The sequence below is a fragment of the Stomoxys calcitrans genome, chromosome 5 (genome assembly GCF_963082655.1).
Source record: "Stomoxys calcitrans chromosome 5, idStoCalc2.1, whole genome shotgun sequence".
NCBI classification, from domain to species: Eukaryota; Metazoa; Arthropoda; class Insecta; order Diptera; family Muscidae; genus Stomoxys; species Stomoxys calcitrans.
The window spans coordinates 69,324,192-69,350,814 of NC_081556.1; the positions used below are offsets into that span (position 1 = coordinate 69,324,192).

The 26,623-nt window shown below is 38.4% G+C and overlaps 1 protein-coding gene across 5 annotated transcripts in view; it reads right to left on the reverse strand.

Moving 5' to 3' along the window:
- LOC106087244 (zwei Ig domain protein zig-8) overlaps positions 1-26,623 on the reverse strand; it is a 351,757-nt gene that overhangs the window by 18,635 nt on the left and 306,499 nt on the right. For 3 of the 5 annotated variants that reach the window (XM_059369432.1, XM_059369431.1, XM_059369430.1), the window contains exons 6-8: positions 17,119-17,253; positions 7,156-7,369; positions 6,693-6,804 (exon numbers count right to left, since the gene is read on the reverse strand). In XM_059369432.1, the coding sequence (XP_059225415.1) occupies positions 6,693-6,804; positions 7,156-7,369; positions 17,119-17,253 (461 nt within the window). Of the gene's footprint in view, positions 1-6,688; positions 6,805-7,155; positions 7,370-17,118; positions 17,254-26,623 lie in introns of those variants that run through there. The other 2 variants (XM_059369434.1, XM_059369433.1) reach the window with 1 other exon arrangement.

Genomic DNA, 26,623 nt, shown 5'->3' on the forward strand with positions numbered 1-26,623 from the left:
CGAATATTTCGAGTAGTTACAAACAGAATGACGAAATTAGTATACCCCCCATCTTATAGTGGAGGGTATAAAAAGATTGCATTCTTATAACCACCATCATGGCGTGGGGTGTGTACTAATCTAGTTTCCGTTTGTAACATCTCGAAACCCTAGGTTAGGTTAGTTTGGAAGGCACTCAAATAGCAACATCGGTTACTTGCCGCATCACTTGTAAACCTTACGTCTTTTGTGCTCACCTAGAGGAAAGTAGCAGAGAAGAAGATGGAGACCCTGTAAATTATATATTCCTAATTGTGTAGATAAACTAAGTCGATCCGTTCGTCTGTCTGTCGAAATCACGATAGCGGTCGAAAGCGTAAAGCTAGCCGCGCAGACACTTCTTATCAGATTTTGCACTTAGTGTTCTGTTATGATTTCCAACAATTGACATTTTGCACGGAGTAATTTGTTTTGACTTCCAACACCCGCGACAAATACGCTCTTAACCTTGCAACACATCGAAATATCCATTTCCGGCCGTATACAGTAAATCTATATTCTTGATCGACATCAAAGTCTAAGACGATCTCGCCATGTCCGTCCGTCTGTCCGCCTATTTGTTGAAATCACGCTACAGTCTTGAAAATAGAGATATTAAGCAGTAAGTTTGCACAAATTCTTTTCTTGGCTATTGAAAAGTTAAGATCAAAGATGGACTACATCGGCCTATATCTTGATATAGCCCCATTTAGACCGATCTGCGATTTATGATTTTACGCCTATAAAAGCGACATTTATTGTCCGATTTTGCTGAAATTTGAGACAATGAGTTGTGTTAGGCCACTCGATATCCTTCTTCGATTTGGCCTAGACCGGTGCAGATTTGGATATAGATGCCACATAGAACAATATCTCGATTAAAGGTTTTGGACCAGAAATGCCGCACTTATTGTCCGAAACGCTGAAACTTGGTACAGTGAGTTTGTATTAAGTTCTTCGTCATTTTCTTTTTTTATACCCTCCACCATAAGATGGGGGGTATACTAATTTCGTCATTCTGATTGTAACTACTCGAAATATTCGTCTGAGACCCCATAAAGTATATATATTCTTGATCGTCGTGAAATTTTATGTCGATCTAGCCATGTCCGTCCGTCTGTCCGTCCGTCCGTTTGTCTGTCGAAAGCACGCTAACTTCCGAAGGAGTAAAGCTAGCCGCTTGAAATTGCACAAATACTTCTCATTAGTGTAGGTCGGTTGGTATTGTAAATGGGCGATATCGGTCCATGTTTTGATATAGCTGCCATATAAACCGATCTTGGGTCTTGACTTCTTGAGCCTCTAGAGTGCAGAATTCTTATCCGATTGGGATTAAATTTTGTACAACGAGTTGTGTTATGATATCCAATAATTGTGCCAAGTATGGTTCGAATCGGTCCATAACCTGATATAGCTGCCATATAAACCGATCTTGGGTCTTGACTTCTTGAGCCTCTAGAGTGCGCAATTCTTATCCGATTGGGATGAAATTTTGCACGACGTGTTTTGTAATTATATCTAACAACTGTGCTAAGTATGGTTCAAATCGGTCCATAACCTGATATAGCTGCCATATAAACCGATCTGAGTTCTTGACTTCTTGAGCCTCTAGAGTGCGCAATTCTTATCCGATTGGAATGGAATTTTGCACGACGTGTTTTGTTACGATATCCAACAACTGTGCAAAGTATGGTTCAAATAGATCCATAACCTTATATAGCTGTCATACATACCGATCTTGGGTCTTGACTTCTTGAGCCTCTAGAGGGCGCAATTCTTATCCGATTGGAATGGAATTTTGCACGACGTGTTTTGTTACGATATCCAACAACTGTGACAAGTATGGTTTAAATCGGTCCACAACTTTATATAGCTGTCATATAAACCGATCTTGGGTCTTACTTCTTGAGCCTCTAGAGGGCGCAATTCTTATCCAATTTGAATGAATTTTGGCACGTAGTATGATATCCAACAACTGTGCCAAATATGGTTCAAATCGGTTCATAACCTGATATAGCTGTCATAAAGGGTGATTTTTTTGAGGTTAGGATTTTCATGCATTAGTATTTGACAGATCACGTGGGATTTCAGACATGGTGTCAAAGAGAAAGATGCTCAGTATGCTTTGACATTTCATCATGAATAGACTTACTAACGAGCAACGCTTGCAAATCATTGAATTTTATTACCAAAATCAGTGTTCGGTTCGAAATGTGTTCATTCACCGTAACACATTTCGAACCGAACACTGATTTTGGTAATAAAATTCAATGATTTGCAAGCGTTGCTCGTTAGTAAGTCTATTCATGATGAAATGTCAAAGCATACTGAGCATCTTTCTCTTTGACACCATGTCTGAAATCCCACGTGATCTATCAAATACTAATGCATGAAAATCCTAACCTCAAAAAAATCACCTTTTACAAGCCAGCCCTCCTGCAATGGAGACAGACAGTGTCCTGCGAATGGAGACAAAGTCGGAACAAGAACGAAGGAAGCGCGCACGGCCCCTGAGTCTTAAACGACTTAAAGACTTTCAAGAGATGCCACATCCATCACGAAGGAGGAAAATAGTTTTCTTACGAAAGAGTGTCAAGGAAGCACAACAGAGATGAGCTGATTTTTTCATCGGTAGTGTCATCAGTCCCAAGTGGAGGATTTGGTTAGCGGTCGAATTTTCGAACATGTGTGGAACTCTGTATGGGTCCACCCATACAAATGATGAGCTGCGAGTATAGAGGGGACATATTACGCTGCATTTTGCGTCGGCGGCACAAACTAACAGCTTGCGCCCTCACAGGGAGCGTAGAGGGCGCATCTTTCCATCTTTATATCCATCTTCACTAGCTTGTTTAACATAAAGGAGTTTTTCGCCAAGTAAACTTTCCTTGTAAACTTCTAATATATTCTTCTTAAACTTCCAATATATTCTTTAAGTAGATTATAATAGATATACTAAAAACTTTCCATTTTTGCACAACTCCATTATGGTTTTGTATTTATATTAATCTGCTGAACGTGCAACAAGTAAAAGCGCGCTAAGTTCGGCAGAGCCGAATCTTATATACTCTCCACCATGGATCGCATTTGTTAAGTTCTTTTTTCGGCATCTCTTCTTAGGCAAAAAAGGATAAAAGATAAGATTTGCTCTACTATTAGAGCGATATCTTGAGAGGATCCGTCGAATAAGATTTCAAGCAAATCGGATAGGAATTGCGCCCTTTAGAAGCTCAAGAAGTCAAGTCACCAAATGGGTTTATATGACAGCTATATTAGGTTATAGACCGATTTGAACCATACTTGGCACAGTTGTTGGATATCATAACAAAATACTTTGTGCACAATTGCATTCAAATCGGATAAGAATTGCTCCCTCTAGTGGCTCAAGAAATCAAGATTCAAGATCGGTTTATATGGCAGCTATATCAGGTTATTAACCGATTTGATCCTAATTTAGCACAGTTGTTGGAAGTCATAGCGAAACACGTCGTGCAAAATTCCAATCGGATAAGAATTGCTCCCTCTAATCAGAAGTATTTGTGCAAAATTTCAAGCGGCTAGCTTTACTCCTTCGGAAGTTAGCGTGCTTTCGACAGACAGACGGACGGACATGGCTAGATCGACATAAAATGTCATGACGATCAAGAATATATATACTTTATGAGGTCTCAGACGAATATATCGAGTAGTTACAAACAGAATGACGAAATTAGTATACCCCCCATTCTATGGTGGAGGGTATAAAAATACTCACACCATTGCACATTTAAAAGTGTGAGTATCACTGGTCTATACGCTCAAATACTCACCCTATCTTTCTAACAGGAAAAACGTGAGAGAATAATTATTGGTGCAGTAAACGAATAATCATGTGCGGCTATCGATACACTTGTACAATTGATGAGTTTTTTGTTTTAGAACAAAAGATAGGTCCTTTTACGGTAGCCGAAGCTGCTAAAGGGTTCACAATAAGTAGAGATGGGTTTCCACCTGTTAAATACCCAATGCTTCTGTATTTATTGGGCAAATACCCATTAAATACCTTTTTTGGGTATTTATAAATATTCAGATATTTTGGAAATTGAAATTATTTTGTAAATTTTTTTTTTTATAATTTTTTATTCTTTGTATCTGAAACTGACTTCCTGATCTCATGAAATCGGACTATAATTCTATTTAGCCGCTATATAGACCGATCTCAAGACTTAAAGTGATGAGGCAATTAATTCCTCATTTTTCATCCGATTTCGATCAAATTTGGCACAGTGAGTTCTAACAGACCCCTACCAATCTTCCGAAATGTGGTCCAGATCGGACCACATTAGGGTATAGCTGCCATATAGACCGATTTCCCGACATAGTGTATTGAACCTATAAAAGGAGCACTTTTTATCTGATTTCTATGAAATTTGAAACAGTAAGCGTTGGTACTCCTCTACACCTTTTTGTTGAATATCGCTTAGATCGTACCATATTTGGATATAGCTGCCATATAGACCGATCTTCCGATATAGAGTATTGGGCCCATAAAAGGAGCAATTTCCATCCGTGAAATTTTAAAAAGCGAGTTTTTATAGAGCCCTACACCTCTTTGTTGAATATCGTCCAGATTAGACACTATTTCAACTGTCATTCAATTAACTTTCCGGATAGATTCAGTCCGACCGAACTTACTATGCTTTTATTCATTTTAGTGGATCCTTTTGTCTACACTCGGCAACTTGATGATATTTCAGCGTTAGAATAATATTTAATACACATCGCATTTAATGAACATAGACCTAAATTTAATTCATAATAATACATTTGTTAAACAAGGCTGTTTATTGTCGCCAACCCTCTTTGCCATTTACCTTAATGATTTACATGAACACTTGGAGGGAGGACTTCAAGTGGATCAAACTAACATTCGTCTATTAATGTACGCGGATGATATAATAATAATGTCGGATAATCCGAGAACTTTACAACAAATGATCTACAACTTGGAATCTTACTGTGATAAATGGGGAATGGAAGTTAACCAGATAAAATCTGAGATAATGGTATTTAGGAAAGGCGGAAAACTTTCCACAAACGAAAAATGGGAATACAAAGGCGAACTGATCAGAATAGTAAATGAATAAAAGTACCTGGGACTGATACTAACTCCGAAATTATCATTTACTAAACACCTGTCAAAGAAAGAAGAAGCTGCAAAAATTGCTCTTAATTCCACATGGAAACATTTTATTGCTAAACCATCCGTTAACCTAACCTCGAAGTGGAAATGTTTTTACGGTGCGCAGATATGGGGAAATTCCTACTTTAATGAGGTGGAAAAACTCTACCGATACTTTATTAAAAAAATATTGAAACTTCCAGAGGCCACTCCAAACTATGTAATCGCTCTAGAGACAGGATACGAACCTGGTTACATATATACTTATTCTTTGCACTTACAATACTTGTCGAAAGTGTTATTCGATCTCGAGAGCCGCAGACTGCCACATATACTAGCCGAAAAACTTGCAAACAAAAATCTAGCCTGGTTTAACGATTATAGTACCCAACTCTCGTTGCATAACATAAATAGTAATAATGTAAAAATAAATAAAAAATCTTGGATGAGTGCAGCACAGTAACTTTTAATGGACATGAAAGCCAATAAGTTTAATGATCACTTACAAAAAGCGCAGCAAAGTGAAAACAGAATATATATGTAAATACCTCGATTACAATGTTGGCCCCATGTATTGCACAGAAAAATTCAGCCAAGAACAAATAACTTTGATTCTGAAAGCTAGAGGTGATCTAATGTGGTTGAACTTTAATAAATATAGGACCTCGAATGAACAAAGATGTTCATTGTGTAATTTGGGAAAAGCAGAAAATTTAGTCCATTTCATTGGCCGCTGTCCAGTATTATGAGATTTAGACATTTTAATAGAACTCTATTGGATCAAACCGAAATTATTAGCATACTAAATGGTGGTGAAGGTTTTTGCTGGGTGAATTTACTAAACTTCTTAAAGGAAGCAAGAAAATATAGAAATATGTTAATAGAATAGTTTAATTACTAATTAAGAATAAAATTAAACAGAAAAATATAATAACTCAATACTCCGGCAGACGGTTTAATTATAAACCATGCTGTAAAATTCTTTAATATCAATAAGATATTTTTTGTAAAATTGTTTTATACATATTATAACGTTATATGAAATAAAGAACCATTGAATTGAAATTGAAAAAAAAAAAATAATACATTTGCGCCCATCTCTTCAACATATGAATTCGAATTACATAAAGAGGCAAATAGAGACACGCCAGTGTAAGGCTTTGGTTCAAATACATCGTTCAGTAGCGCTTCGGAAGGAAACTATAGATATTCAAAGATCACTTACGATAACGCACGTTGCAATTATCGAAATTGCAAAATTTTTTTTTTTTACCTAGTGTAGTCTAACCATCTGTTGCTGTTTGAAGTACCCAACTCTTCAAATATTCAATACATGGTTAGCTGTTTACAAAACTGTCTGAACAAGTTAAGTTGGCAGAATGGGCAATTGCAAGGACAACTACTGCAGCCATATGGCCTGACAAACTTATGGACTAATTTAACTGAACATCTACTGGCAGTAGATAAGTGATTACGCCTCAATAGGCTTCAACTTTTTGTTGTGTTTACTTACCGCATTCCTAATGTATTCACCAAGACACAGGGTGCCACTACGTACATGAATATGGCTGCGATTCTGTCGGCAGATGAAGTTTTTCTTCTGGATATAGCCGCCATGTTATCTCCTGCAAATGAAAGCCATAGAATTATAAAAGCTCATGTGACTAATCTTATTGATGTGGATGCAAAAAATTCCAATTCCAATACCAAGAGTGGTACATAATAGCCCATCACACTGGTGCATATTAATTATTTTTTGAAAATTTTTTAGTTCTTAAATTTTAAACATAAAAATAACAAAGAAGACATATTTTTAGTTTTTAAAATATAATTGCCTTCATTTTGATACAACCGCTTATTTTTAACAAGTTGTCTAAGCAAAAACATTAATTAAATTGTAAATCGGTTGATTTTGTTGGTATGACAATGATGGTAAGATTGAATCTGCAATCTTACACTTTAATATTAGAACTTACCCTTTGACACAAAGACGTATATGCTTGCTGGTTCCGTGTTGCTCGCCGAGCATGTGTAATTTCCAGAATCCGAAATTTGGGGCTCTCGTATGATTAGGCGGCTTTGCGTTCGTGGGCCCGGTGTTGTCTCGATTGATATATCCCGTCTAGAGTCATAATAATTGATCAGTCGCTCGTTCTTTTGCCAAAATACATATTGTGGTGGTGTTGGGCTCTGTAAAAAAGGTTGGATTACATTAGGTTAATTATTTTGGAAAATTTTTTATGGCTTTTTTCTCCAATAAACCGCACTTAAAATTGCCTTATCCCAAGCCATAACATAGTTTTTTTTTTATTCCAGTAGGCAGGGTATAAGCGGCAGTCTGTCATGAGACGCACTTAGGTCCATTGTGATACCACATGAACAGAAGAAGGAAGATGCCTTCTAGTTCCTACCGGTGAACCATTTAGACCGCTTTAAAAAGCTCAACAACTTGCGAATGTTCACTGAAACTTAGCTTATATGTCGCTAGAGGCATACTCACAGATTCCAGTTCCTCTTGAATGTATAAGGAATTTCCTAGTAGCGCAAGCTTATCTGCTTTACAATTCACTGGAATATTTCTGTGGTCCGGGACCCAGAACAGGTGAAGTTTGAACAGCTCAACCATCTCGTAGTGACATCTGCGAGTGTCGAGGGCGGTTTTTGTATTCAGAAATACGTTCCTCAGGGATTTAATGGCTGCCTGCCTGTCTGAGAAGATATTTATGCCAGTTGTCGTTATGAAATTATATCTAAGCCATTCCCGCATTTCTGTAATCGCAAGGATCTCCGCTTGATAAACACTACAGTGGTCGAGTAACCTTCTCGATATGACAAGTCCAAGTTCATCAGTGTACACTCCAAAGACCAACTGGTCGTCTAGCTTGTAACCACCCTTAAAAAAATCTATTTAACTTCTATTACCATGGATATTGCAGTTCCAATCGGTTCTATCAGGAAAAGTGGTACAGCACTTTTTATCAAAAAGCAGCTCAGGAACATCGGGCAATGAATAAAGGATAACACAGTACCCGTAGCAGCCGCATGGCCAAAAAGAAAGCCCCCCTAACCTCACAGCAGTGGTCGCAGCAATCTGTCTAGTCTCAGTACGGCTGTAATGCACAAACAAGCCATCCTTTGGATCCGGCTGAATATTGAGCAGTAGGTGGACTTTAAAGCGCTGTCCACCAGACCATAACACCACATAGTAATTTAGGTCTGACAACTGCAGTATATACCTAGTTCATGAGGCGCGGTCTAATCCATCAACTTTTGTTAACGGTTCTCTTGCAGGTACATAGGGCAAATGTCGCATTTCTTGTCCTTTCCAAAATGTTTGATTTGAAGTTCAATTTTCTGGCCACCGAAACACCCAGGTATTTTGCGCTTTCAGTAAATGAAACAATAACAGCGACACGGTCGGTAGGACGGTGAAAATCCTAGAGAAGACGAGACTATTACTGAATGGAAGTAAAAAGGAGGTTAGTATAGCTATTGGTATCATAACGGGACACATAGAACTACGAGCTCACTTTTGTAAAATCGGTGCGTCATGTGATAGCATGTGTAGGGCAAAGGGGTAATATGATGAGACGTTGGAGCATTTCCTTTGTCATTGCCCGGCTTTCGCGTCTAACAGATGCCGGCACCTAGATGGGGACACAATACCATACATGAAGTAACTTAGGGGCACGGCATGGAAAACAATTAAGGATTTTGTAAGTAGCACGGAATTTTAATTTAGATTTCCTTTTCGAGATTACTTTTACATTTTTAGAGCGCACAACAAGCCGATTACTGGCTTAGGTGTTTGTCTATAGTGCCATGGGGCAGATTTAATATCTGCACCTTTTTTCACCCTAACCTAACCTAAATGAAACATTCTCTCCTCGCAAGGAGACAGTTGCCACTGTGTATAGCTTGTATCTACTGCTGAAAATAACTTCCGTCTCAGACCACTTTCGGTAGCATACACCGCCCTCGTAAGCGGAGCTTGCTGAAGTATATTTCTAAAACTGATTGGAAACTTTCCCCTAACCTCAATAGCCCCGTCATCAGTATACGCGACCACTTTACACCATTTTCTTCCAGAGACAAAAATATATTGGTAATAGTTATATTTCAAAATAGAGGACAGTACACCTCCCGTGTTCCTCTGCTGACCCATATGTTTACATCCACTGATCCCAAGCCTGCAATAATGTTTATTTTGGTTAATAAGTTATTAATAAACTTACATATGATAGTGTTAATGCCTAGAAACTCCAGATCCTTCATGATTGATAGCTGACTGATCGTGCAGGGCTGTTCCAATAGACTTGCCCTTACAAAATGCTTGTTGTTGCCCAAAGATATGTTTCTATCAACCTCTCTGGAGCCTAATAGGACGAGAAACTTTCGTGTGTTAAGGTTTACATGCTTTTGGAATGAAAATGACCGTGTCCCTCCATTCCACAGGTATATAAAAAATGCTGATTCAAGCAGAGTATAGTTCCCTAAACCAAGAAGCAAGAAGAAGGTTATACATCATAAGGGCCTGGCACTTAAAGGGTCTCGATTCAGACACAATTTCCCCAATAATCTCCGACGAATGCATAACAGTGACAACCTCTTCTGGCGCCACGTTGTGTTTCAACTAGTAGTTCTAGTGTTTCCTCACTAGACCTTGTCCATACATTCTCTGACTTCCGAATATACCCCACCGTAATACAATAGGTCTCGAGGACGTAATCTTTCTTAGCCTTGAAGCTTAAGATGCATCCTCCAAGGAGCTGCAGAGTTCCACCCATGATTTGTTCTGAGTTTTTTTCAGCTCGCCTTTATATTTTCTAAGCTCAGCCTTATAGATGTCCCAATCGTGTGGTACTCTTGAGCTTTCGCCCTGTTGAAGAGTTTTCTGCAGTCCTTCCTAAGACAAACCATTTCGGGAGTCGCTGTTTGCCCTTGACTTGGCACAAGGACATGCTTACACAAGCGAGTCATTCAGGGCCGCTTGGCCATTATGTCTATGTCCTCCGCAGTTTCACTTCCTTTTTTTTTTGTCTAGAAGGAATAGTCGTGCAGAATTTGTGCTGAAGTTAATCCCAGTCCGCTATTTTACTGTTTAGCCGAGGTATTTTTGCCAAGGCTGAAACTAATACACTGATAATCAGAGAAGCAGTGGTCATCCCACACTTCGCAGTCGCATATCCTTCTGCTTACATCTTTCGATACAAAGGTGACATCTAATACCTCCTGCCTGTTTCTGGTAATAAAGATCGGTTTATTCCCTTTATTGAAAAACGCTAGATTGCAGCTTATAATATATCAAAAAACAGCTCCTTCTTTTCGTTCATATCCAAACTTTCCCATATCTGGTGATGTGCATTAGCTTTCTGGAGTCAGGCTCTTTTTCCCTGCAGAAGCGGCTTCAACTAGTAACTTAAGGCTTGAAGGCTGCATCAGTGACCGAAGAAAAAACACATTTAGACTACTCTTTACAAGAACACAGGCTCTGTGTCTTCCATTCTCCGTACCCTTGAGTAGGTTAAACGCAGAAACTCCTAGTACACGACGATTCCTCCACACACCCATGGTTTCTGGATAAGAACCACGTCAAATCCCCCAGCCATCGGAAGGACCTTTAATGCCGCCGAAGCGGCCCACCGATGGTGGAGATCTATCTGTAGAAACCATAGTCATGATTCAGATTTTCCACCACTGTTGCGCAACAGTTCGTCCCAATTAATATAGTCATATAGTAAACGATACGGTACTTCCAAAGTGCTCCATATGAGGATTTTTTTCTGCGAATACGATTCATATGCAAAGAACATAGTTTTATGACACTTATATAGAAAACATTAATTATAAAGTGCACCACTACTGTAATAGTGATCAAGTGCGTCTATCTACTCAGAATAACATCCTGCCCAGTTCTTCTGTCCGGGTAGCCGCTTGTCTATCTGTTCGTTTTTAAGTTACCACGTTTTTTTTTATAGAATCCATAGATTCCATTTTTGGCATAAGAATAAATTTAAAGACTTTGCCCGATTTAAATACGATAAAGTTGGAACTTCAGTTCATCGGCTAGATTTCTTCTCGTTTAAGGTGAAGCAAAATCACGAACTTGTCCCACAGTAGTTGAGTAGGGTATGAAAATGTCTTATTTATAACCAGCAACAGATTTGATTATACTTCTCTATACAAGAACATGCGATGTGCACTTTGCTCTTAGTGATTTCACCCTCAAACGGTGCATACATAATTATTTTATATTTATTTAGCATATTTATTTTAGATAATTAAACAAAACAACAAAACTACGAGAAATTCAAATTAAAAGCAATTTCCATATGAAAGAGAACAATCAATTTGCATAATATTTTTGTTCTTCGCACACACACACATATACACTTATATGCACACAAAGCGAGAGCAATGATAGAGATAAAAAAAGTAACAGGACATGTATTCTAACCCATTTCTTGCTTGAATCCTTTCCACAGCACTTGTTACCCATAATGAATCTATGGATAAACAACCAAATTCGCCCATTTAACTGTTTGAGCAGTGGTGGGTGCATGTAAGAGTTGGTGGGAGGAGGATAAGCGACAGGATGAAGGATGAAAGCATAGTCAAACACAACAACTGTACAGCTGTAGAGATATGTGTTTAACATAGAAATCGCGGATTCGCGTATTTCACAAACAATCCTCCTTTGGATTGCATGCATAACAATGAATGGGAAAACACAATGAGAGCAGGAAACCTCCAACAAAACAAACTGAAATAAACTTACATTCTTACACAATAAAAGCAGATGAATTTCAATCTCAGTCTGCTACTGCTCTGGGTAGAGTTCCACACAGATGCAAGCTCTTGAGCGAGTTCTTTGCATAGATTTAGCTTTGCCAAAGACAAAACATTCAAAACCACTTTTCAAAGTTATTGTGATGAGCGACACAAGTTTTCCGACATAAGCCCTAGACAAAAGTTTCTTATTACAATATGGATCCATAGGATCGACACCCATCTCCTCCCCCAAAAAAGGGGTTTAACATTTTATTCAACAATATTTAATTTTTCTATATAAGGAATATGCCATATGCCTCGCAGATGACGATTTCAAGTCTATTCATGATGTGTTTTCGTAGAATTTACTAATGTAGTTATCTTGTTTGCATGTTACCTTAAGACACACAAAAGACTGCACCGTTACTATGGAAGAGTATTACAACTGTAAAATTTTCTCTAAAGATATAATTGTGTGTGGATAGTGTTAGGCCCCTCAACATCCTCCTTCAATTTGGCCCAGGTCGGTTCCGATTTGGATATAGCTGCCATATAGACCGTTCTCTCGATTTAAGGTTTTGGTCCCATAAAAGGCGCATTTATTGTCCGATTTCGCCGAAATTTGGGACAGTGAGTTGTGTTAGGGCCTTCCACAACTTTCTTCAATTTGGCCCAGATTGGTGCAGATTTGGCACATTTATAATCCGATTTCGCTTAAATTTGACACAGTGACTTATGATAGGCTTTTCGACATCCTTGAGGTATATGGTTCAGATCGGTCTATATTTGGATACGGCTACCAAAACCACCAATATTTTGTTCTACAATGACATGTACTTATTAGACCACTCAATATCCCTGCCAAGTGTAGTCCAAATCGGATCATGCTGCTATGGAGGCACAAATTATGCATTTTTCACAGGATTATGACGAAAGGTGGTTTACATGTATTCCCGAGGTGGTGGGTATCCAAAGTTCGGCCTGGCCGAACTTACTGCCTTTTTACTTGTTTTATCAAACATATGGTCTGTAACCAGAGCGTAGATTGTTTGCTATTTGAAATAACACTTCTGCAAAAATGTTTACTACTAACAGTTGTTTTTACTAAATTTTGATTTTTATTAAAATTTTTAATGAAATAAAAAAAGAGAATTAATTCAATTTGTGCGCCGCACAAACTAAACTAACGAGCGATTTAGGTGCCATGATTGTGTGATTTGACTTTTGAGACAATTAGAGTTGTTTGAAAGAAAAAACGTGTATCAATTTGCCAAGTACAGCTCATTGACGATATTTAAACTCCAGAGTCATTTAAAATATAAACCATTTTATAGAGGCATGACACCGCATCAGTGGTGACGATTGAAGGATGAAGTGTAAATGTTTTAAAATAAATAATCTTTTGCACTGAAAAATATTTGATGTGAAATATGGTAGCTAATAAAATGAAAATAATCGCATATACTATTTCACTCGTTGAGTGCAACTATAAAAGCCCCGTTATATTGAGCATCCACAGACTTTTTAGAGGTCAGCCTGCTGTTCTGGAATTGCAAACATTATATTGTTACAGCAGAACTACTGCTGTAACAGCTGCAAACATAACAATCAACAGTCAGTAAACAGTTGCTGTGTTTTATTTACCAGTCTAGCGGATTCGCTGGCTTATAGATAAGTAAAACTCTCTTCCCGCTAAATGCTTTATACTTTAGCGTTGGCAGCAAAACAAACAAACAAAACAAACAAAATAAGTCATTTAGATTTTAAATAAATATTTCTCGGACTTCACAAATGTGATTTTTCTAAAATCGTAAGCAATTTTGCCGCTTCAGAACGTTTAATTAGTGAATAAATATGTTGCGTTCTTCATCTTTCAGTTTTGTCATTCAAATAGAATGATGGCACCATATCTTTTAATATAGGGCGATACTAAGCGGCGATAAGATAAACCGCTTTGCTAAACGGGGATATCATTCTTCTCCTTTCAAACTAGGAGAAAAAATCCGCTTAATAGGTAAATAAAACACCTCTTGTGTTTGCTTCTATTAGCTGACTTTTTATACCGACTTTTTATACCTATCGGTCTAAGAAATGGAATAGCTCCCAAAATATTTCGATATAGTCGATTTGTGAAATTCGTGTCCACTCTTTGCAGCATATAAATCGTTATGTTAGCAGTGGTGTTCTTTTTATAATGCATGTTTTGCTTGTTTACGCCGCGGGAAATGTGAAAGTGAGCCTCGTCACTGAAAAAAACTACAGCGTCTTCAGAAGGGTAGTCAATCAGCATTTCACATGCATTTTGACGGGCAAAATCGCGTTCAGTTAGCAGCTCGACGTTCTGATTCGAAATAGCCATGTCCATCAGTCCGTCCGTCTGTCGAAATCACGATAGCGGTCGAACGCGTAAAGCTAGCCGCTTGAAATTTTGCACAGATACTTAATATTGATGTAGGTCGGTGGGGATTGGGACATATTGGTTCAGATTTAGATATAGCTCCCATAAAAACCGATCTCCTGATTTGACTTCTTGAGCCCCTGGAAGCCGCAATTTTTGTACGATTTAGCTGAAATTTGCACTTGGTGTTCTGTTATGACTTCCAACAGCTGTGTCGAGTACGGTCCAAATCGGTCTATAACCTGATAAAGCTCTTATATAAACCGATCTCCCGATTTGACATTTGAAGCCCCTGGAAGCCGCAATTTTTGTCTGATTTGACCGAAATTTTGCACATGGTGCTCGGTTATGACTTCCAACAACTGCTTCAAGTACGGTGCAAAAAACCATAAGATTATGATCTGCAACTTAACTTATTTCTTATAAACTTTTAGCAGAATCCATTGTGGTGGGTTCCCAAGATTCGTCCCGGCCGAACTTTGCACGCTTTTACATGTTTCTGTTCATGTTAAATGAATGTTTTTACTGTATTTTTTAATAAAAATATGATATTTTTAAAACATTTTACACTTTAGCTTTACATCGAAAGAATACATTCGCACTACTTCACTAGATCTTCTTAAAATCCCTTTTATTTGAACCGATGTGAAAGAAGATCGGAATTTTTGAATTTACATAACAAAAGAACAAATAAGATCGCGTTAAGTTCGGTCGGGCCGAACCTTACATACCCTCCACCATTGATCGCATTTGTCGAGTTCTATGCGCGGTATCTCTTTTTAGACAAACATAGAATATTGAATAAGAACTGTTATGCTATTGGAGTTATATCAAGTTATAGTCCGATTCGGACCACAAATGAATGCTGAACATTGTAGAAGTCATTGTGTAATATTTCAGTTCATTTGGATAAGAATTGCGCCATGTAGGGGCTCAAGAAGCAAAATCGGGAGATAGGTTTATATGGGAGCTGTATCAAGCTATTGATCGATTCAGACCATAGTAGACACGTATGCTGAAGGTCATGAAAGAAGCCGTTGCACAAAATTTCAGCCAAATCGGATGAGAATTGCGCCCTCTAGAGGATCAAGAAGTCAAGATCACAGATCGGTTTATATGGCAGCTATATCAGGTTCTATGTCGATTTAAGCCATAATTGGCATAGTTATTGGAAGTCATAATAAAACACCTCATGCAAAATTTTATCCAAATCGGATGAGAATTGCGCGCTCTGTTGGCTCAATAAGTCCAGATCCAAGATCGATTTATATGACAGTTAAACCAGATTATGAACCGATTTAAATCATACTAAGCACAGTTGTTGGAAGTACTAACAAAACACGTTGTGCAAAATTTCATTCCAATCGGAGAAGAATTGCGCCTTTTAGAGGCTCAAGAAGTCAAGACCCAAGATCGGTTTATATGGCAGCTATATCAAAACATGGCCCGATATGACCCATTTAGAATCCCAACCGACCCACAATAATAAGAAGTATTTGTGCAAAATTTCAAGCGGATAGGTTTACTCCTTCGAAAGTTAGCGTGCTTTCGAAAGACAGACGGACATGGCTAGATCGACTTGCCGACCAAGAATATATATACTTTGTTGGGTCTTAGACGCATATTTCGAGATGTTACAATCAGAATGAAATTAGTATTCCCCCGTCCTATGGTGGAGGGTATAAAAAGAGAAAAAATTTCACTGAAAAGGATGTTGCAAAATGTTGAATTTTTTAGCGACAACCCTATTAGTGTAGGGTAAAAATATGTTCTTTGTGATATAAGGATGAAAGTTCTTCGTAGCGTCCGTTACAAATAAAGGTTTTGTTTTTTGAAAGGTTTAGAAATTGGGTGTATAAAAATATGTCCAGTTTCAATAATTAAATGATGTTCACATAAGCAATCTTAAGGCAATCGAGAGATTGGTGATAGGCCTGCAAATTCCGCTTATTATAATGGATCGTTGTTTTAGTTTTGACACCCTTGCACTTTCTATACTTGCAAAACCTATGGCATATATTGGTAGTTCATTAAGGGGAGCAAAATTGCACAAAGATGGTATAAAGTGAAAATGTTTAATATATTTGTTCAGAAGATATATTCGTACCAGTATATCTTAATTTGATGTCCATTTCTATGAGATGATACCGCCCAGGTTATAAGTCGAGTCTATCGACCTTGCCGAATACAAAATGTGGAAAAGCCCCTATGGCCATTATAGTTCACAAAACCTTCAAATTTGCAGATAAAATTCCGTTTAGGAACTGGATGGAGACATACCATTGACTCAATGATAATGGAATTCTTTTATGTCATAATGTCATTCAATATCGACAGTAAGAAAAAAGTTAAAGATTAGAGTAGACGAAAAACAAGTTTTCAAAAACTTCAAAATAGTCTTTTTTAAAGCGATCTGGATGGTTCAACGGTAGGAACTAGAATTCATCTTCCTTCTCCGGTTCCAGTGGTATCACAATGGGCGACATTTAAGTGAGTCTAATGAGAGACTGCCACTTAAACCTAACCTAAGCGTCGTCCACTTATCGCGTAAAGATTTTTTTTGTGTTGTGATTCTTGGTATCACCAAAGAAGATTCTATTAAATTTTCTCTTGGGTGCATTGCAGGTATACAACAGGAACTTCTGGACACTGTACATACAAACATTCTAAGTTACTGATGATAGCGTTTTAATTTTTATTTTTTTTTTTTTGTATTTGAAGTAAAATAAGTTCTTGACATTATTTTACTGATAATAAATAATTCACTTACCTTTTCTATTATGCAAACCAGATTGATTGTTGATCCCATGTCGACATGCAATTCACCAGAGCCCAATATAAATGCTTCTGGTACAACCACTTGGAGATTAACAAAATGCGATATGATGCCAGTGGGGGTTGAAACCTGGAAGTAAATAAAAATAAAAATTGTATGGATGCAGCTCAAATTTAAGCATTATAACTAAAAACAAAACAAGTACTCTTTAGTGAAATCCTTATTTCTGGTGAACTCGCTTTAGTGAAAAATCATTTAATTGAAAACACCGAAAACGTATAAGTTAAAAGGATATTACAATGGATAACTATTGTATTATTATACTCACCATCATAGGATGGGGGTATACTAATCTAGCCAATCCGTTTGTAACACCTCGTAACTCGTAAATCGGTCCATAACATGATACAGCTTCCACAAAAACCGATCTCCAAACCTGACTTCTTGAGCCCTTAGAAACCCCAATTTTTGACCGATTTGGCTGAAATTTTGCTTATGGTGTTCTTTTCTATCGCTCCCATATAAACCGGTCTTTCGATTCCTTGTTCTTTTCCTTGTTCTTTTCCTAGAAGCTTTAATTTTTGCTATTTTCACAGAAGTTTGGTATATAGAATAAAATTATGCCCTTAAACTAAATTTATTTTGTAATTATTTTTTAGCAGACTTTAGCACACTTTTACTTGTTATCATTTCATGTGGGTACTACAATTGTGTTACCTCCAACTATTGGACAGCAGCGATAAACATATTTTGAGTCAATCATAGCAGAAGCTGCAGTGAATATTTACCTGCGCAGGTCAACAGATATTTAGGTACGTTGCAACCCAAAACACACTTGGTAGTATGTGGGATAAAGACCATAAATCGGAAGATCGGACTGTTTGGCAGCTTTAAGCGTAGAAATACCACTGGAGATGGACGAACATAGATTCGGATCATTACCTTGTTGCAAAACCCACCTGCCAGTATATGGGATTAAGACCATAAATCGGAACACCACACTGTTTGGCAGCATTAAGCGTAGAAAGACCTCTAGAGATGGGCATGGCTTTGTGCATGACGGAAAAAGTGCGACCTGACATAATACGGAAGCTGGAAGTTGAAAATCTGAAACAAAGCAGATGGCAACGGCATACTCTACTCAACGGTCCACCCGGTACTTGTGTAAGGATTGGACCTATGTGTCGGATCGCTCATTGTTAAATGCCCCTTCGATTTCAATGCATTCCGCCAGTGTGAACGTCTTAGTTTCGAAGGATTCTTCTATTATACAGGGTGGCTGATGAATATTGCTACAATGATGAATATTGCTACATTTTTTTTTCGGTGTATGGAATACATTTTTCTTTTATTCATGTTAAATTAAATTATTAAATTAATTATTAAATTATTATTAATTAAATTAATTAATTAATTAATTAAATTAATTATTAAATTATTATTATTAAATAGAAAAAAAGTTATTACATTTTTTTTTGGTAGCGGCTTTCATCAGCCACCCTGTATGCAAATTGTCGTGCAGGGCGGTCTCCACCGACCTTCCCTTGACACAGAAAAGCTGTTTGTATTTGAGCAGTTCGGTGGATGTACTATGCTTAATCGTGGTACGCACAAAACGTTCCAAGATTATGAGTAGAAAGGACGTTAGACTTATAGGTCTGTAGACCTTTTGTGTCGCATAACTTGCTGGGCTGGTATATATAACAACTTCCCTCCTGCCAGGCTTTCGGAGCATATGCAAGTCCTAGGTACGCTCTGAAAATAGCGGCCAGATGGGGTGCCTGATAGGTGGCCCCCTTCTGTAGTAACGCCAGAAATATTCCGTTAGGTCCGAGTGACTTATATGGTTGGAAGCTCCTCAAGGCATCCTTCACCATAATTTCCGAAATCTATCAACCTCATTATGCCAAGATTTCGGTGTCTCCGTGAGTCCCGTCGTATCCCGTCCCGTCGTATTGTGATTAGTGTTCAATTCTGGCAGGGTTTGGTCCCGCTTATGTGGTGAGAGTTTGCATCGCACACTAATAGCATCTTATTTCCTGTTTGTTTCGCCTTCCTCACCAGCAGCTGCAGCTACGAAGTAGTTGGTCGTTGTCGCAGAGTCGAAAAACAGATAAAGTGATGCCAGGTGAACTCCACCGTCTCCCTGTCTAATCACTGTTGCATCCGACGTTGACAACCCTTGTAAAAATTTGTAATTAAAATATGTTTGACAAATAACTCGGGTACTCGGACGATATGGCTCAGTCCAGAAACTTTGTTCCGGCTCCTGAATTAAGGCAATATAAATATTGTCCTTGCTGTTTTTCACCATCAGGCCGTGAGTAGCAGTCTTGCTCTGATAAATGTTTATCTGGCCTCATTGGTCCTTCAGTAAATGTCACTGCACTACCTGATGTTTAAATATTAGGATCTTTGTCTTCCGAATCTTGAGAAAGTTGGTAATGGTTACTTTGTCGGGTCCCTGTTTGGTAGGCTGTATTGAGTCTACCGTCCCTGCACTGCCTGATTTTCCAATATTAGGATCTTTGCCTATCCAAGTCTTCCAAATCTTGAGTAAATGGGCTTCTTGAGTGTTTTTGATGGTCTCATCATCTGCTCCCTGTTCGTTAGGCTGTATTGACTGTCACTGCACTGCCAGATGTTTTAATATTAGTATCTTCGCCTATCCTAATCTTCCAAATATTGAGATAGTCGGTGATGGTTCCATTTTCGGGTCCCTGTTCGTTAGGCTGCGTTGAGTTTATCATCCCTTGCTTATCAAAGTTTTCCAGTGTTTAGACAGTCGGTTATTGTCTCGTCGTCGTAGTACGCCATGCTATCAGCCTTAGCCAAACTTGTCACGGAGTCATTAGCAACTGCAATGACAGTCCCTCTTCTTTCTCCTCCCTAAGGAAGACCTCCCATTTCTCCACGACCAAATCATGGTTTTGTTTGTTTAAGACTTCCATCATGCGTTTCGTCACTGGGGAGAGTGGATATTTCCAACCAGTTTTTTGACAGTAGCAATACCTTCTGCTGACGCAAAGCGTAGCGTTAAAATGTCTCCTCTATACCCGCAGCTCAAAATTTGTATGGGTGGACGCCCTTCAGAGTTCAGATGCAGATGCTCCAGTTGGGACCGATGATTTGGTGGAATCCTACCGGATGCATTGCCAATATCGATGAGTGCATACATCAGGTCATCTCTGTTGTGTTTCCTTGCCACTCTGGCGTATTGTGCTCTTCGGGAGATTTGATTCTCTTTCCGGCTTCCGTAGAAGTGCTGGGATGTCAATTCAATCCTTTTCAGCATTCTGCATTTTCGTCCGATTGCACTGCCCGTGCATACTCGTCTGTCCCCTTCGTCGTGCCCCGGATTGCTTTCTCGGTCTTCTTGTTAGCTTAGTAAAGCTCTCGCTCACTTTTGCCGTCGTCCCGCTGTCCTCATCTCTCGATTATTGTTACATTGACACTGTCGCCTTCCTAACCAGCAGCTGCAGGTTAGGAAGGCGACGCCGTTTGAATCGGAAACACCACTTTTACATAAAGGATGGGGACGAACTGCGCATCCCTCTTTCACACAGATTTAGATATATATTGAGGCTTAGTAAGGTTTATCGATAAGGCAGAACGATGGACTTTATCGACAGCGAATATTTAAGCGATTAAAAACAAATTTTATTTTATTCCTTGGTTAATGCAAACATCCAGATCCGGACCATGAGAAGACGAGGCAATTATTGAAAAGAAGTAAGAGGGAGGTCAGTATATGTAGCTTTCAGTATCAAACAGGACACATAGGACTACGAGCTCACTTAAGCAAATTCGGTGCAGCAAGCAATCTGCATTAAAGTGGGGACATAAAGCTAGACGTGAAACCTCATTGGGGCATGGTATGGATAATTAGGGACTTTGTGGCACCGAATCCCCGACTTAGGTTTTCTTTTTCGGTGTTACTATTTTATTATTATTTAGAGCGCACAACAAGCCGATTACAGGCTCAGGTGTATGTTCATAGTGGCATCGGGCGGAATAATATCTGCACCCACTTTTTAGCTTAACTTATCCTAATGCAAACAATAATGAACTGGAAGTACCCAGAAATTTTGAGAAATAATAAGTACAAGTTTCTAAATGTCCTTTAATGCTTAATTCAACTTGTAATCGAATATACATACGTTTGTAGTCTTAAAGATGTGTATGTTTAAGCATACATTTTCGTGACATTTAAAGGGAAAACTTCATGACCATATCCGGTGTACATTTCAATGAAACATTTGGTTTGGTTTTGCCGTCTGCTAGTGTGCATTTAAAATAAAAAATGAGTCGGATAAAAATGCTTCACTTACTCTAAAAAGGAAATAAAAAATTCATTTGCATATTTTCAAATTTGTATACTCCTTTAATTTGTCAACGTCAGCTCGGATTATCTGAGGCAAGTTATTTGGTATTGCATTGTCGGAGGTTGGTCAGACATGTGTCTTGACCAAATGTTTTACGGTATCCTTTGCATGTAAGAAGCAATATTCCAATTTCATTCATGCTTGATGTAAAGGGTGGTCTATCTAGCAGTGGCATTTGAATGCAGAGGCTGAAACGCGAAAAAAAATTTACAGCATGAGCTACAGCAAGCCTATCCCTGGCCACCATATAAATAAAGCTTTTTATAGCCACCACCGTAGGATAGGGGGTATATTCATTCCTTTTGCAATAAGTCGAAATATCAATTTCCGCCCTAAAAAGGTATATATATTTCGGATCGTCGTTAAATTCTAAGACGATTTAACGACGTCCATGTGTCTGTCCGTCTGTTTTAATTACTCTACAGCCTTAAAAACTTGAGATATAGAGCTGAAATTTGGCACAGATAAGTTTTTCTGATGCACGCTAGTTAAGTTCCTGAACGGGCTAAATCGAACCATATTTGGATATAGCTGCTATATAGACCGATCTGCCGATAAAGGGTTTAATGCCCATAAATGCTTTATCTGTTTAGCCGATTTTGCTGAAATTTGAATCAGTGAGTAGTTAAAGGCTTCCCAAAATCTGACCGAAATATGGTTCAGATCAGACTATAAAATGATATAGTTGCCATATAGACCGATCTGCCGATAAAGGGTCTGATGCCCAAGAAAGCTTTATTTATTACCCAATTTGAATTTGAAATAGTGGGTTATTTTAGGCCTCCCGATATCTGACCTAAATATGGTTTAGATTAGACTATAAATAGATAGAGCTGCCATATAGACCGATTTCCCGATAAAGGGTCTGAAACCCATAAAAGCTTTATTTTTTACTCGATTTCACTCAAATTTGAAAAAAGTGAGTAATTTTATGCCTCCTATCATCTGACCCAAGTATAGTTCAGATCGGACTATATTTAGATATAGCTGCCATATAGACCGATCCCCCGATTAATGGTCTGAAATACATAAAAGCTTTATTTTTTACCCGATTTATCTCAAAGCCTCCCTTACCTAAATATGCTATAGATCGCACTATATTTGGATTTGGCTGCCATATAGACCGATATCCCGATAAAGGGTCTAAAGTCCATAAAAGCTTTATGTTTTATCTAATTTCTCTGAAATTTGAAACATTGAGATGTTTTAGGCCTCTCAACATTTGACCCAAATATGGTTCAGATTTGACAATATCTAGATATAGCTGACATATTGACCGATCTCCCGATAAAGGGCCTGAAATCCATAAAAGCTTTATTTATTAACCGATTTCGCTGAAATTTGTAATAATGAATAGTTTTAGGCTACCCAATGTCGGACCCAAATATGGTTCGGAACGGACTATATATATTAGATATTGCTGCCATATAGACCAATCTGCCGATAAAGGGTCCGAATTCCATAAAAGCTTTATTTCTTACCCGATTTCGCCGAAATTTGAAGCAGTGAGGTGTTTTGAGGCTCCCGATATCCGACTTTAATATGATTCAGATCGGACTATATTAAGATATAGCTGTCAAATAGACCGATCTGTCTATAAAGGATCTGAAGCCCATAAAATCTTCATTTTTTCCGACTTCGCCGAAATTTGAAATAGTGAGTTCTTGTTAGCCTCCCCACATCCGCCCCAAATATGGGTCAGATCAGACTATATAGATATAGCTGTCATAGAGGCCAATAGTTTTTTTTTTTTTGAAAAATCAGTGCATCTTCATTTTTTCTGACTTTGCCGAAATTTGAAATAGTGAGTTCTTGTTAGCGTCCCGACATCCGCCCCAAATATGGGTCAGATCAGACTATATAGATATAGCTGTCATAAAGGCCGATAGTTTTTTTTTTTTTTTTTTGAAAAATCAGTGCATGGGTTAATTTTTTCTATTTTATTGTAGAAATGTTAAAAGGCCTTCTGGAGACCTTTTTAATTTTTTAATAAAAATTCTTCCCGAAATTTGAGATTGTCTTTCGGCTTCAGTTCACGTGGGTGTGGAAAGAATTCGTAAACCTGGTGTAATTTTCGATTTGTTACACAGTTACACAGCTTGTTGTTCATAGTACTTATAGTTCTGAACTTTAGCACAAATCTTATGTGACATCTCAACCCCTAGCTACCAAGCAGCCGTTCACTGTATGCCAGTTTCCTTTCCTCAGCAATATCCCATCAAACAAATTCGAATTCACCATTCCGGTAGTACAATTCTTATTATTTTTCCGTCATCCTGACAAGCTATGCTTGTCTACATTGACATTGAAACAATCTCTCATTTTTGTGTTACAATCGTTTGGTTTTAAAAGCCTAACTCAAAAACAATGAGATACCAAAGATTTTTAGTTTTTGCTCCATAAGAGCCTATGTTGCATAGCTAACTCAAAAGTAGTTAAATTTTTGATACACTTTGACAATTTTATTTGACTTTGCTGCTCATATTGGAAACATTCGTGACGTTTACGACTCAATAAAAAAATAAGAGGCAACAATATAAGGCCAACGGCAATAATTAAAGATGTGTACGGATCGGAATTATCAACGCCCGAACAGCAATTAGAGCGAGGGCGCGGATTTTTCAACTCCGAATGAGCAACAACCGAGGACTTGTGCCTCTTATCCCCAATGCGCCGAAACTCACGCAGGGATATATCTACAACCCCACGAACCAAAAATTGAGGCCGTTTTGGTCTCACCCAAAAACAGCATATCAGTCGGTCCTGACAACGTACCTGCTGAACTGTTGCGGTATGAAGCACACCCCATTACTCAATCACCCCAATCATCAGAGAGGCCTGGGAAACAAATGCTATTCCCTCTGAATGGAAGAAGGGAATCATGGTCATCATCCCAGAGAAGGGTGACCTTACTCAGTGTAAAAACTGGAGAGGGATTGCATTGCTAACGCAATAAATAAGATAATGGCAAGTCTTCTGCTGCAGCGTACTTCGCCAGTACTCGACAGCATTTTGCGGAAGGAACATGCGGGTTCCCGGTTCCCACATCAACTCCTTGCGTATAGTCATTGAACAGTCTGCAGAACTTACTACACGTCTTTTATTCATCAACTTCGAGCGTGCTTTTGACAAAGTTTAGCGAAGATCTATGTGGAGCACACCCTAATTAGGGAGCTATATAGGGATGCTGAAGTTTCAGTCGGTTTCAATGAAAAAGAGAACCGTCCTTTCGGGATCGATAAATGAGTGAGACATCTTATCGCCGACTCTATTTTTATACCCTCCACCATAGGATGGGTGTATACTAATTTCGTCATTCTGTTTGTAACTCTTCGAAATTTTCGTCTAAGACCCCATAAAGTATATACAATATATTCTTGATCGTCATGTCATTTTAAGTCGAACTAGCCATGTCCGTCTGTCTATCTGTTGAAAACACGCTAACTTTCGAAGGAGTAAAGCTAGCAGCTTGAAGTTTTGAAACTTTTGTAAGTTGGGATTGTAAATGGCCTATATCGGTCCACGTTTTGATATAGCTGCCATATAAACTGATTTGGGATCTTGAATTCTTGAGCCGCTAGAGGGCACAATTCTTATCCGATTTGGCAGAAATTTAGCATGAGGTGTTTTTTTATGACTTCCAATAACAGTGCTGAGTTGAAATAACTGTGCTGAGGTTGAAATCGGTTCGTAACCTGATATAGCTGCCATATAAACCGATCTGGGGTCTTGTCTTCTTGAGCCGCTAGAGGGCACAATTATTATCCGATTTGGCTGAAATTTGGCACGAAGTGTTTTATTATGACTTCCAACAACTGAGTTAATAATAGTTCAAATCGTTCCATAACCTGATATAGCTGCCATATAAACCAATCTGGGGTCTTGACTGCTTGAGCCACTAGAGGACGCAATTATTATCCGATTTTGGCTTCAACAACTGTGCTAAAAATAGTTAAAATCGGTCCATGGCCTGATATATCTGCCATATAAACCAATACTTCTTGAGCGCCCCTATAAACCGACCTCCCAATTTTACTTCTTCAGCCCCTAAAGTGCGCAATTCTTACTAGTCTCTACTATGGTCCGAAATGAACCATTACTTGATATTGTTCCAATTACATAGCAATTCTTTTCTTGTATCCTTTGTTTGCCTAAAAGAGATACCGTGGCAAGAGCTCGACAAAAGTGATTCATGGTGGAGGGTATATAAGATTCGGCCCGGCCAAACTTAGCACGCTTTTACTTGTTGATTCTACTAGATTCCGTCTTAGAAGCGACAAATGCAGTGGCATCCCATGGCATTAGATGGGTATTAACCACTTCCTTGGCGACATCGACATATGTCTCTTTGCGCATTGAGCACATAAAAACAAAATTGGAAAGCTTAAATGAAAACGCGACCAAAGTAAGCCTGAAAATAAACTTAGCTAAGACCAAATTGATTAGGATAGAAACAAAAAAATCTGACATCGCTCACTATCAACGGCCATGTCATTGAAGATGTTGACAATTTTTTCTATCTTGGCAGCACAATTACTAAGTACGGAGGATCAGAAGCTGACATCCGCGAATGCATAAAGATAGCTAGATGCGCCTTTTTTAAAACTCAACAGTAGTGTGATATCTATTTTATTATATGGTTTGGAGTTTGACAAAAGCGACTTCCCGCAAAATCCAAGTTTTTATAAATCAAAGCAACAAATGCTTTGAATTTTCTGGCCAAACCATATTTCAAATGAAGAATTGCGAATAAAAACAAACACTTCCCCTTTCGATATAGAAATCCGGAAGAGAAAGTGAACTGCGTTGGGTCACATGCTACACCAACCGCGCGATGATATAGCGAGAAATGTCCTAGACTGGAATCCGCAAGGACAGCGAAGGAGGGAACGGCCAAGAAAATCATGGAACCGCTGCCCGAAGGGAGAGTTGGAATCAACCCATATACCGTGGAATCAAGCCAAGGCTTTGGTCAAAAATAGAGTTAGATGGAGAGAGCTTGTTAATGCCCTGTGTTTACAATGAACTTTTTACTACTGGTCATATTTTTATAAGGATGGGGTATATTCATTTTGTCATTCCGTTTGCAACACATCGAAATATCTATTTCCGAT